The sequence below is a fragment of the Petaurus breviceps genome, unplaced genomic scaffold (genome assembly GCF_028583685.1).
Source record: "Petaurus breviceps papuanus isolate PSGF00001 unplaced genomic scaffold, PetGlider_PUasm1.0 185, whole genome shotgun sequence".
Taxonomy (NCBI): domain Eukaryota; kingdom Metazoa; phylum Chordata; class Mammalia; order Diprotodontia; family Petauridae; genus Petaurus; species Petaurus breviceps.
The window spans coordinates 40,115,969-40,127,718 of record NW_027185797.1 but is presented as its reverse complement, the minus strand read 5'-3'; the positions used below and the strand labels follow the sequence as shown (position 1 = coordinate 40,127,718).

General features: G+C 49.3%; 1 protein-coding gene across 3 annotated transcripts in view; it reads right to left on the bottom strand.

The window, feature by feature from the left end:
• Nucleotides 1-10,347: 10,347 nt before the first annotated feature.
• APOC2 (apolipoprotein C2) overlaps nt 10,348-11,750 on the bottom strand; it is a 1,974-nt gene continuing 571 nt past the window's right edge. Inside the window, exons 2-4 of one of the 3 annotated variants that reach the window (XM_069088281.1) lie at nt 11,489-11,563; nt 10,953-11,109; nt 10,348-10,551 (exon numbers count right to left, since the gene is read on the bottom strand). In XM_069088281.1, the coding sequence (XP_068944382.1) occupies nt 10,461-10,551; nt 10,953-11,109; nt 11,489-11,549 (309 nt within the window). In that variant the 5' untranslated portion in view covers nt 11,550-11,563 and the 3' untranslated portion in view covers nt 10,348-10,460. Of the gene's footprint in view, nt 10,552-10,952; nt 11,110-11,488; nt 11,679-11,750 lie in introns of those variants that run through there. The other 2 variants (XM_069088279.1, XM_069088280.1) reach the window with 2 other exon arrangements.

Here is an 11,750-nt window from a genome sequence, read left to right as displayed (position 1 = left end):
GCGCGTAGGGGCCCCTCCCCCAGCCCGGCCGCGATCCCGAGCCCACTGTCTGTAGATGTGTGAGAGGGCGGGCGGTGGGCCGGGCTCACCCGCGCTCCACGTGCACCGCTTCTGAGTGGGGGCGGAAAGAGTCACACTCCCTTCCCCCCTCCGGCCTCTGCCCCGGGGCCCGGTGAAGCTGTGAGGGGCCTTCTGTTCTCGGCTCCTGAGCATCCTTGCTACTCTAAGTGGGACTAATGGGGGGAGGGGGGCTCGGGAAGAGGGAGCAAGAGACCAGGATCCGGGAAACAGCCGCAAAGCCAAGAAATGGGAACGAGGTTTGCTGTATCTCCGGGTAAGGGGTCGGGGGTCACCCTGGGGAAAACTTGGGTGATGTTTGGACGCCTCTGCGGGAAGGGGGCCTGGCCGAGCAAAAATGCCCTGCGCTTGGTGGGGGCGGGGCGGGGGTCCCCTGGACCTCACTGTTCTGGGATTTGCTATGGTTGAGTCGGTCCAGCCCTGGTCGACCCTCCCTGACCCTATTTGGGGTTTTCTTGGCCAAGATACTGGAATGATCTGCCGTTTCCTTTTCCAGCTGAGGAAACTGAGGCAACAGGGTCAAGTCACCTGCCCAGGGTCACACAGCTAGGAAGTGTCTAAGGCCGGATTTGAGCCGAGATTCTTCACCAAGTGTTGTGTCCACTGCCACTCGGCTGCCCCCATTTTGAAGTAGCTTCCAATACTGCCCTACCAGGAAAGTGAGCTTTAACAAGTGGGAATGAACCTTTAGAAACCTAGTTTGTTTTGCGAATTGGGAATTTAAACTGTTTCCTTCTAAGTGAATTAAAAAAAAAATTTTTTTTCCACAATTCTTTACAAAAATTCCCACCCCCAGTTTAAGATCTGTCATTTATGTAAGTGAGTAGGGATAGCTTGTACCATTGGAAGCTGAGAATTCATCTTCCCAGGCTCCAGGGAGACAAAACCTGCTGGATTATAAACAGAAAGTGAGCTCACACAGGAAAATCCAATTTCAGAATGCTCAGAATGTCTCATGTGTGAGCCCCAGGAGTAAGAAAAGCCCAGACTCAGAAGGAGCAGCCTACTGAAAACCTTAGAAATTGAACCATTCATTCCACTTGGAAAGATAACCAGTAGACCAGAGGTCTCAGCGGCCCTGTGCATAAAGACCATCAGGCAGAGGCAGACCTTTCTTCTGTTCCAGCTGCATGCTAGATGGCTATTCATCATGGGTGATCTGAAGATATGAATTCAGACTTGGTCCAGCAGAAGCTGCTGTCTTCTCTCCAGAAAATAGGTGTAGAAGTCTTTGAAAACCTTTTTTTTTTTATGTGGAACCATGAATCTGTTTCCTACAGTATTTTTTAAAATTATGCATTAACACTGCTTTCTTTATCTGTGTCCCCTTCTGAATGTCCTTCTGCTCTTTCCTGTGTTTAAATGTTTCACTGCTACCTTTCTCTCTTTCCTCTCTCTGTCTCTTGTCGTTATCCCCTACATTCTTTCCTCCCCACCAAAGAAAACTGCCAACCCTCATAACAAATGAGCAAGTCAGGGCCACACACTGACTGTGCCTAGTAATATGTGTCTCATTCTCCAACTCTGCCCAGAGGTGGGAAATGCAGCTTCAGCCTTCTGAACTTTTGGTCACTACTCTCCACTCCAACTCTTAGAGGAAAAGAACCCCAACTAGAACTTGCCAGATTCAGCTTCACCTTAAAGACCTTCCTAAGGAGGGAGAACCCACCACCAGTCCATGCTGCCCATTCCACTTTGGCCATTATTTTAATTATTATACATTACTAGAAAGTTTTCATTGCCATCAAGATTGATCTGTCTCTTTGTAACCTCTGACTATTGCTTCTAGTTCTGTCTTCTAGGACCAAAAGGTCCTAGATCTATCCACTCTTCTCTTCAAATACTTCCAACGCAGCCATCATTCCCTCTACCTGATTCTTTTCTAATGGCTAAACCAGCCTATTACCTTCAAATGACCCTCCTATCCCATGGGCTTAAGGCCCTTCTTCAAATTGGTTTGTCTTTTGGACACTCCACCTCTACCCCAGTTTATTAGCATACTTAGATTGGGGTATCCAGGACTAAGCATAATACTTCGGGTAAAATGTGATGAGGGCTGAGGACAGTGGAGCTGTCCCATCACCTTCCCCTTCCTAAAAGCCAAGCTCATCCACACAGCCCAGCATTTCGTCATCTTTTTTTTGGCTACCACATCACACTGCTGATATATTGAGCATGCTTTCCTCTAAAACCTCCAAATTCTTTTCGAAGAATTGTTGGGGCAGCTAGGTAGTGTAGTGAATAGAACACAGGCCCTGGAGTCAGGAGGATCTGAGTTTCAAATCAGGCCTCAAACACTTGACACACTTACTAGCCATGTGACTTTGGGCAAGTCACTTAACCCCAGTTGCCCTCCAAAAAGCAAAAAAGGCTTCCTCAACTTGATTTTTTTTTTAATACTAAAGTACAAGACATTACATCTACCCCAACTGAATTGTATCTTTATTAGATTCAATCCAATGCCAGCCCATTGAGATCCTTTTAGATTCCATCATCAACTGTATTAGCTTTCCATCTCAACTTTGTGTGTAAGTCTGTGACTTTTGAGGAGTAGATGCCTTCATCCAGATCACTGACAAAATGTAACAGGACATGGAACCAAGCACAGATCCGTTGGAAGGGAAGGCATTGGCCATCTTCTGCTGCTTTGACATTGAATCATAACGATGAAAGACCCTCATCAGACAAGCACATCTGAATCCTTTGGTTATACTGACGCAGGGATTGAGTGCCACTGCTGGCCTCAGGTAGAGCTGGGTTCACATCTGGACTCGGACACTTAGCCGCTAGCTGTGTGATCCTGGACTGGTCACTTAAGTTTTCCTCACCTGTAAAATGAGGATAATAGCACCCACCTCTTAGGCTGTTGTGAGGATAACATTCAGAAAATATTTTGTCAAGTGCTCTGAAAACCTTAAAGCATTGTATAATTATGGTCTACTCAAGAAGTGTCAAACCCAGAGCTGCTGGTCACATGTGCCCGCCAACTCCCCAGTGCTGCCCAAACCAGATCAAACTGTAAATGAGAAAGATTAAAATAAATAAAAATGCAATAAAGCAGAAAAGGATTTTATTTTAAAACTAAGTTGGTTTGTGGCCTGCAGGACCACAGGTTTGGTTTATTGGTCCCTGGTTTTTAATACATTTTGATTATTTAATACATTGTGATTTGTTTCATTATTTCCTAATTACATGCAAGCTTTTTTTAACATTTTAAAAATTTTTTTGAGTTCCAAACTCCCTCCCTCCCATCCCATCCCCCTCCTTGAGAAGGCAAGCAATTTGATATCGATTATACATTTGAAATCATGCAAAGCATATTTCCATTTCCAAAAACTGCAAACTCAATTGAGTGACCCGGCATACCTTGGTCTTAGAGCACCATCTGGTGGACTGCCTAGGCATAGCGTCCAAAGCAGCTACTTGAAAGCCCAGCTAAGAGATGTCACTCTGTGATGGCTGAGCAGTTTTTCATCAGTATTTGCAATCATGGAAAGCTTGCAGGGAAAATGCTCCTTCCCTTTTATCCCTCTGCCAGGAGGAGTCATTGCCTGGAAAGGGGCCTCAGTCCTCAGATCCCGCCCCTTGGGGACATCCCTTCCCCTATCTGGGCCTGCGTCTCCTCACTTACAAGAGATCCTCTCAGGGATCTCAGAGTTGCTGGCTTCTGGCTCTAGGTTTTTCCTTGGTTTTCTGTGTGCTCGTTATTCATTGAGTGCCCTCTATTATTACTTCCATACTCCCTTTCACTTCATTTCCCTTTCCCTGTGATGCTACACCTATGTGTGTGGTTTTTTTTTTCCATTTTATATACCCTTTTGCATATGTATGAGGGCCCTCGGCAGGAAGTCAGGGGAGTTGCCCTCTGGTCTCAGCTCTGCTTGCCTTGGTCCTGTTCCCTGACCTTCAACGCTCATTGTGACTTTTTGCCTCCCCTGGACCTCAGTATCCCTACCTGTGAGGTGAAGTTACATTGGGGTCCCAAGGAATTAGAGAATATTGAGCTTGGGGGTGGAACATGAGGCCACCTAGTCCAGCCTCTTTCTTAGGAAAGAGGCTGAGACACAGAATATCATAGTTGGAAGTTATTGGATCTGTGGATGGATAAGTCCTGATGCCTACACTAGCCATTCCTACACCTAGATTCTGTGAACCAGGAGTTAATGGATACTTCTCTAACTCTGTAAGGTTTACAAAATGTTTGATATATGTCCAATTCTTTGTGACCCCATTTGGAGTTTTCTTGGCAAAGATACTGGAATGGTTTGCCATTTCCTTCTCTAGCTCTGCCTTGCTTAAATCCAGCTCACTTGCAAGTCTGGATATCACCCTTCTGATATCATTGGTCCAGCTCATTTTACCACGAAGAATTCAGGCAAACAGGGTGAAGTGACTTGCTCAGGGTCACATAGCTAGTAAGTGACTGAGACCAGATTTGAATTTAGGAATATGAATCTTCCTCATTCCAAGCCCAGTGTTCTGTGCACTGTACCACATAGCTGCCCAAAGTCAGGAAGACTTGAGCTCACATATAACTTCATACCCTTTCTGACCAAATCACCTCCCATCTCTGTCTCAGCTTCCCCACCTGTATAACAGGGATAATAACACCTCTTTCCAGGGTGGCTATGAGGATAACATGAGGTAGTATTTGTAAAGTACTTGGCCAACCTTGAAGCACCATGGGAGTGCCAACTATCACCACCGGTCTTACCCAATCCCTGATTCCATCAAATATACCCTGACATGTGGTTATTGTGCCTCTCACGTCCAATCAGCTGTCGTTGACTAAGCATCTACCATGAGCTAGGCACTGTAATCAACTCTGGGTATACAGAAAAGTCCAAAGTCAGTCACTGTTCTCAAGGAGCTCACAGTATAAGGGGGAGCCCACATGCTAACAGCTATGTACAGACAAGATATAGACAGGATCCACTGGAGAGTATCTTGGGGGATGAACCAGCATTAAGGAGGACTGGGAAAGGTTCTTTGTTGAAGGTTGGGTTTTAGCTGGGACTTAAAGGAGGTCAGGAGGTAGGGATGAGGGGGGAGAGAGTTCCAGACTGTTGTTGAGGATTTTAGTGAAGTAATATCAATAACATAAATACATACATATATATATATATATATATATATATATATATATATATATACATACAGTAGGGCATTTGACAGACCTGGGAAGGCATTGTTCAGTTATTTCAGTCATGTCTGAATCTTTCATGACCCCATTTGGAGTTTTCTTGGCAGGGATACTAGAGAGATCTGCCATTTCTTTCTCCACTCATTTGACAGATGAAGAAACAGGTAAATGGATTTTGCCCAGGGTCACACAGCTACTGTCTGAGACTGGATTTGATTTCAGGTCCTTCTGACTCTAGGCTTGGTACCCTGTTCCCTGCACCATCTAGCTGTCCAGACATAGGGAACAGCAAGCGAAAATTCAGGGAGTCAGAAAGATGGATTATTTTGTTCAAGGTACAGCATAAAGGCCATTCACTGGATGGCAGAGATGTGAAAGGTGGAAGTAGGTTTAAGAAAATGGGAAAGGTAGAGGGAATGAGCAGATTATGAAGGACTTTCAAAGCCCTCTGAGATTTGATCTTGGGGGCAACAGAGAGCCTTTGGGGGTTACTGAATAGTGGAGAGGGGGTATGTGGTCAGATAGGGGCATTAGGAAGATCACTCTGACAATTGAGTGGAGAATAGACTAGCTACTTGAGGTAGGGGGACCAGCCAACCAGTAGGCCAACAGTCCAGGCATGAGATGGCTAGGGAAGAGAAGGGGACATGTATGAGTGACTTTGTGAAGGGAGCAATGACATTACTTGGCAGGAGATTGGATTGGGGGTGGAGAGGTAGTGAGCCTGGGTGCCTGGGGCCATGACCCCAAGGAAATGGCCAACCACTCCAGTATCTTTGTCAAGAAAACCAGATGGGGCCAATAACAACATGGAAGTTAGGAATGGAGGAAGGTTTGGGGGGGGGGTTAACAAGTCCAATTTTGGATCTGTTGAGTTTAAGATTCGATGGGACATGCCACTTTCACTTTTAGACTAATTTAATTGTCAAGAAGTTTCCTCCCACATCAGCCTTAATTCTACTTCTTTGCTGCCTGTACTCCTCCAGTCTCTTTCCCCATGATGGCCCTTCAGATACTTGAAGAAAACCATCATATCTTCATGGGCCATCCTTTCTCTAGCCTAAATGACCCTAGTCACATTCTTCTAGCCCTCCTGATGGGTAAAAATAATAGGTGGCTTTTTATTTTGAGCACACTCATTTGCTCCTATCGACAACTCAATCGCTGTTTTACAGATGAGGAAACTGAGGTAGAGAGAGCTTAAGAGCCTTGCTCAGTGAAGTATCTGAAGGAGAATTCGAACTCAGGTCTTTCTGACTCCAGGTCCAAGACCCTAGCCACTGTTGTCCTGCCGATGTGCTATGCTGGGAGGGTTAAGAAATTATTTTATTTTCATAGAGGTTCCTCGGAAGAGAATGCCTTATTTTTAACTCCCTCCCACATTTACAAATGGGTAAATGGAGGCTCAAAGTAGCTTTCCCTGCGGCCGAAGGACAGGAAAGGTCGAAAGCTGGATTCGAACCTATGTCTGGCCTCATTCTAAGCCCAGGGCTCAGCCAAGTGAGTCTCGAGTGAAGGGAGAGTGAAAACGAGGCATCTTTCTTCTTGGGCTCCCCCTTCTGGCCATCTCGAGAATGACCTCGCTGCATTCAGTTTTCTGGTCACTTGTAGGCAAGGAACCGTCTTGTCTTGTCTAGCCAGACAAGCCTTCCCTTTTTACTCAGGCTAAGTGCACTTGCCTGCGCCCCCCTCCCCTCCCCCCCAGCGCCTGCCTATCCCCGGCGCATGCGCCAGTTTGGCAGCCTCCCAGGGAGCGAGGGACGAGACCAGATTGGTCGGCACCTTGACCAATCAGAGAAAAGACTCGGAAGGCGGTGTTCCCCCCACCCACTTCTCCCTCCTAAGCTTCTAACCAATCGGCGAGCGTCGAGGGGCAGTGACCAATCAGCGGAGAGGGGAATGGCCTTTTCCCAGTCCGGGCTGAGAGAGTCTGTTAAAGGGCTTGAGGTAGGGTGGGAGAAGGGGGGAGGGGGAGGGATAAAGGGAGATGAGGAGATAGGGAATTGACAGTTCGAATCCGTTCTCCCTCCCACTTGCTTGCCGGCCCCCGGAAGAATCCTATCCCCTCTTTGGGGGATCCCTTCTCCACATCTGTGAAATCAGGGGGTCTGACTGAGGTCCCTTCCAGCTGATGGCATACCGCAGTTCACTCTTGCTCAAGAACGTTCCGTGGCTCCCCATTACCCGCCGCATCCCTGCAGGCATCTTTCCAGGCTCCATCCCTTCCGCCCTCACCCTTTCCCTGAAGCCCTCTTCTCCCCAGCAAGAGAAAACAGCTCTTAGCACTTGCTTTTAGAAAGATATTTCAATAATTGCCGCTCAGTGTAACTGGTTTCTTTGGCAATCCTATGTATGTATTTAAGAGAGAGTGCTGAGAAACACCGCAAAAGGAGGCAGTCAAGGAATACTAAGAAGGCTGAGAAGCCCTGGTCTACAAAAACCTCTGTAAGAGCTGGGTGGGATACCAATCCCATCCTCGCCATAGCTCCCAGAGGCAGATGCTGTCACTATCCCCAATTTACAGATATGAAAACTGAGTGCTGCCCAGGGCCAAGCCGCCTCTAAGTGTCTGAGGCCCTCTGACCACTGTGTTACCTAGCTACCTAGATCAGGAAACCGAGGCTCAAGGGCACTGTGGCTTGACTGCGGACCCCCAGGTTTGACTCCAGAACTAACACTCTCATTCCATGGTCTTCCCCCCATTCCCTAGCTCCTCCCCACCTTGCTTCCTTCCCTTCCCCTCCTCTGGGGAGCCCTCCTGGCCCCTCCCTAAATCAATGCATAGGTTTTCTCTGGACCTTCACGCGCACCTGTTTGTGTCTGGGCTCCAAGTCCTCGAAGGCGGGGGCTTCCTCAGGTTTGCCTTTGTCTCCCCAGACCCAGCGCTGTGGCAAGAACACTGGCTTGGGGAGTGATTTACGGCGGCCCGTGAGCTCCTTGGAGCTCGGGCTCGTTTGGCGCTTCTTTGGTATCTCCAGCGCTTAACGCTGTGCTCGCCACAGAATACGGCTTAACGGTTAGTTGTGTGACTGGCTGAATACGGGTCCGGGGCACGTGAGACCAGGCGTGTGACAGCTTCTCTTCTGAGGGAGAAAGGAGCCCCAGACTTCTCTTTCTTCCCCCTAGCAGAGGGGCACGCAGAGGATGGGGCATGGAGAGCGGGCCTCGGGAGAGGGCAGAATGAGACCGTCCGGGCTCCCGGAGTGGAGAAGAGCTCTCTGTAACTTCTTCTCAAGCTCGTTCTCGTGCCTGGAATGCTCTCCCTTCTCATCTCCACCTCCCAGCGTCTTTGGCCAAAGCCCCCTTCCCCAGGAAGCCTCCCCCACCCCAACAATCCTGGCGCCTTCCCTCTGAGATTGTCTCCAATTTATCCGGACTATTTCTTGTTTGTACCTAATTGTTTGTCGTCTCTTCCTTTAGACTGTGAGCTCCTTGAGGGCAGGGACTGTCTTTTGCCTTGTCTTTGCCTAGCACAGAGTAGGTGCTTAATAAATGTTTATTTGTTGACTAACAGAATAAGAGATGAGTTAGGACCCAGAGGTGGAAGCCTCTCTTAAGCCTGGATCTCCAACATGTGTCCTGGAAGTCTAAGGCAGCAGATCTGGATGTCTAGATGTAGGAGGGATCTGGGGGATCAGGACTTCTGGGTGTCTGAGGAGGCAAGGGCAGGGGACCCACATGCCTGAGTCTTGGCAGGGAGGAGGGGTCTGAGATTTAAGCCTTCTGAGTTCTGGAGCAGTAAGGAGTCCTGGGGCTTGGGAAGGGGCAGAGCCAGGCAGGAAGCCTCCTGGGGTGGTGTTTACTTTGGCCAGGGGACAAGGGGCTGGCCGAGAGAGGACACAAGAGAGATTGATTGTTCATCCTGCAAACTCCCCACCCCCTTCTCAGGCTGGGAACTTGGGAACCTTCCGAGAACACACTCAGATCCCCCTCCTGGGGCCCCCTGCCCTTCCTGGAACCACACTGCTCTGTCCTCCTAGAGGGGGGAGGCCACAGCCCAACCCTGTCTCTCTTCCAAACAGAGCATCCCCCCTACAGGGATTTCTGGAGGAGAGGCTGGAGATTAATGTTAAGAGGATTAGGAGAGAGAAATCAGGCTTCAGTTTGGGGAGGATGTGGAAAGCAGCCTAGATAAAGCTCATCCCCACCCAGAGACCCAGGAATCCTGTCCCCTAGCACTGTCTAAGCAAGGGCCCCAGGGATGCTCTAGTCCAGAAACTTCTCCCTCAGGGATCCAGGAGTTCTGTACCCCAACCACAGCATCCTGCCCCCCACCTCTCCCACTCCTTCCAGTAGCCCACTACCTGTTAGGAATCTAGGAGCCCATTTTCCCCACCCAGAATTTATTCAGACTAGAGTCTCAGCTGAGAACCTGGAGAATCCTGGCCTCCGACCTCCATCACCTATCTCCATTAGGCATCTGGGTCTCCTGTTCAGACCCCCTTATGAAATCTAGTGTCCATTCCCCTATGTCCCCAGCTTCCACCCCTCCAGGGTGGCAGTCTTCTCCAGGAAGCCTTCCCAGATTCCCTCCAACTCAAAGTGTTCTCTCCCTTTCCAGATTTCCCTATAAGGCACTTGATCTGATTCTTTCCCACCCCTCTACCCTTCATCCACCCCTCCCCCCTTACTCTCCACTTAGCAGACTTATTTATACATTTGGCACATCAATATGCACTAGACTGCAAGCCCCCTGAAAGCAACATCTATTTATGGAGTTTCCCCACCATCATTATCTCCACTGAAGTCAGGACCCTGTACATTCTCTTCTGGTCAGGTTGTGATTTCATCAGTGTAGGGGATTCTCAGCATGAGAGCTGGGTTTGAAATCAGAAGATTTGGGATCAAATCCTGACTCAGATCTTTAGTGCCTGTGTGAGATGGGGCAGTAACTCAAACTCTGGCCTCAGTTCCCTCATCTGGCTGCTTCCAGATCTAGCCCTATGATTCTATTAAATTCCCTTCAGTCAGCCTTGGCAGCTCTGTGACTGTTCTGTAACAAGAGGCTCTGAAAGCTGCCTGGAAACATCCTCCACCCTCCTCCTGGATCCTGTGATCCTAGTTCCTCAGAGCCCCCAGCCTCCACTGTACCCTGTCCCCACATCCCAAAAGAAGCTGCTTTAGTCTCTATTATAGTTAGCTTTATTAGGGGAGAGTCTGGGAGTGATGCCTCAGGCTGGACCTGCCTGGGTCAGGGAAAGATGGAGAAGAAAATAAGAACTCAGCATTCATTGTTTCATCATTGCTCCCCCTTTAGCATGTGAAAGATCTGATCTGTCAGAATCCCAGTGTATGTGGTCATGGCCTCTGAGCCCTTGTCATAGACATGCCTGTGAGGAAGAGAGATGAGTCTGTGTCTCTCACAGGGTGTCTGAAGGAAGAAGAGACTGGGGGAGGAGGGGAGGGAGAGGTAGGAGACTGAGTGTCTGGGGTCCTCAAGGGGTGGTGGATTGGGGGGGGCTGGGAAATTGGGTGCCTGAATCTCTGCAAGGTCCTGGAGACAGAGGGCCTGGATACATGGGTCTCTGAAGGGGTAGGGGGCCGGGAGATGAGGAGACTGGATGCCTGGATCCTCTCTAAAAGGAGAGGGAGACTTGGGACTGGTGATTGGGACTGGATGCCTGGATCCCTGGAGGGCTGGGGAACTGGAGGAGACCAGCTGCCTGGGTGGCTGAAAGACTGGAGATGGCATCTCAGCCAACTCTGTTGGGCTGGGTGGGGGTGTGGTTACCTGAGGTTCTCATCAACTCTGGGTATCTGGACTTTCTCATAGAGTTCCTGGGCCTTGGCTTTGGCAGATTCCCAGTAGTCAAAGATATGGCTCTGGACCTTGCTCAGCAGGCCAGGGCTCTCCTCTCGTCGAAATCGGGGCCTGGCAGCCTGGGCTACTGGGAGGAAAGATGCCAGTGGAGCTGGGGCCTGATGGCGTGAAGCCACCGGGTTAGTGAAGGATCCAGGTCAAAGGAGAATTGAATGGAGACACAAGGGTTGGGAATCAGGAAGGAATGAGAGACGGTGGGAAAAATTGAGGAAGGAGGAGGGTTAGGGATAAGGGCTACAGTGGAGTCAGGGGAGAATTTGAGATGAGGAAAGGGAAAGAACTGGGCCAGGGGAGAGCTGGAAAGAGGGGGAACAATCAGGGAGAATTTCAATCAGTGGCACATTCAGGTCAGAGAAAGCATTGAAGATGGGCAGAATCAGGGCCAGAGAAAACCTGAGCTTGGGCCCATCCCTTGTTTTGTCAGTCCCATGCTGAGCCCTACTCACCTGAGACCAACACCAGCAGCAACAGCAAGAAGGTAAGGGTGGGGCGGGTCCTGGTACCCATGATAGCAGGGAGAACTGGAGCGTTGGGACCAATCAAAGGAAGGAGTGAGGCTGGAGGAGGAGGGAGACCCCAGTGCAGTTGCCTCTCACCCTGACATCATTTCACTCCCAAAGGAGCATTCTCTTCCATCCCTCTCCTGGGCCCCTCCTGTTCTCTCTCTCTCTCTCTCTCTCTCTCTCTCTCTCTCTCTCTCTCTCTCTC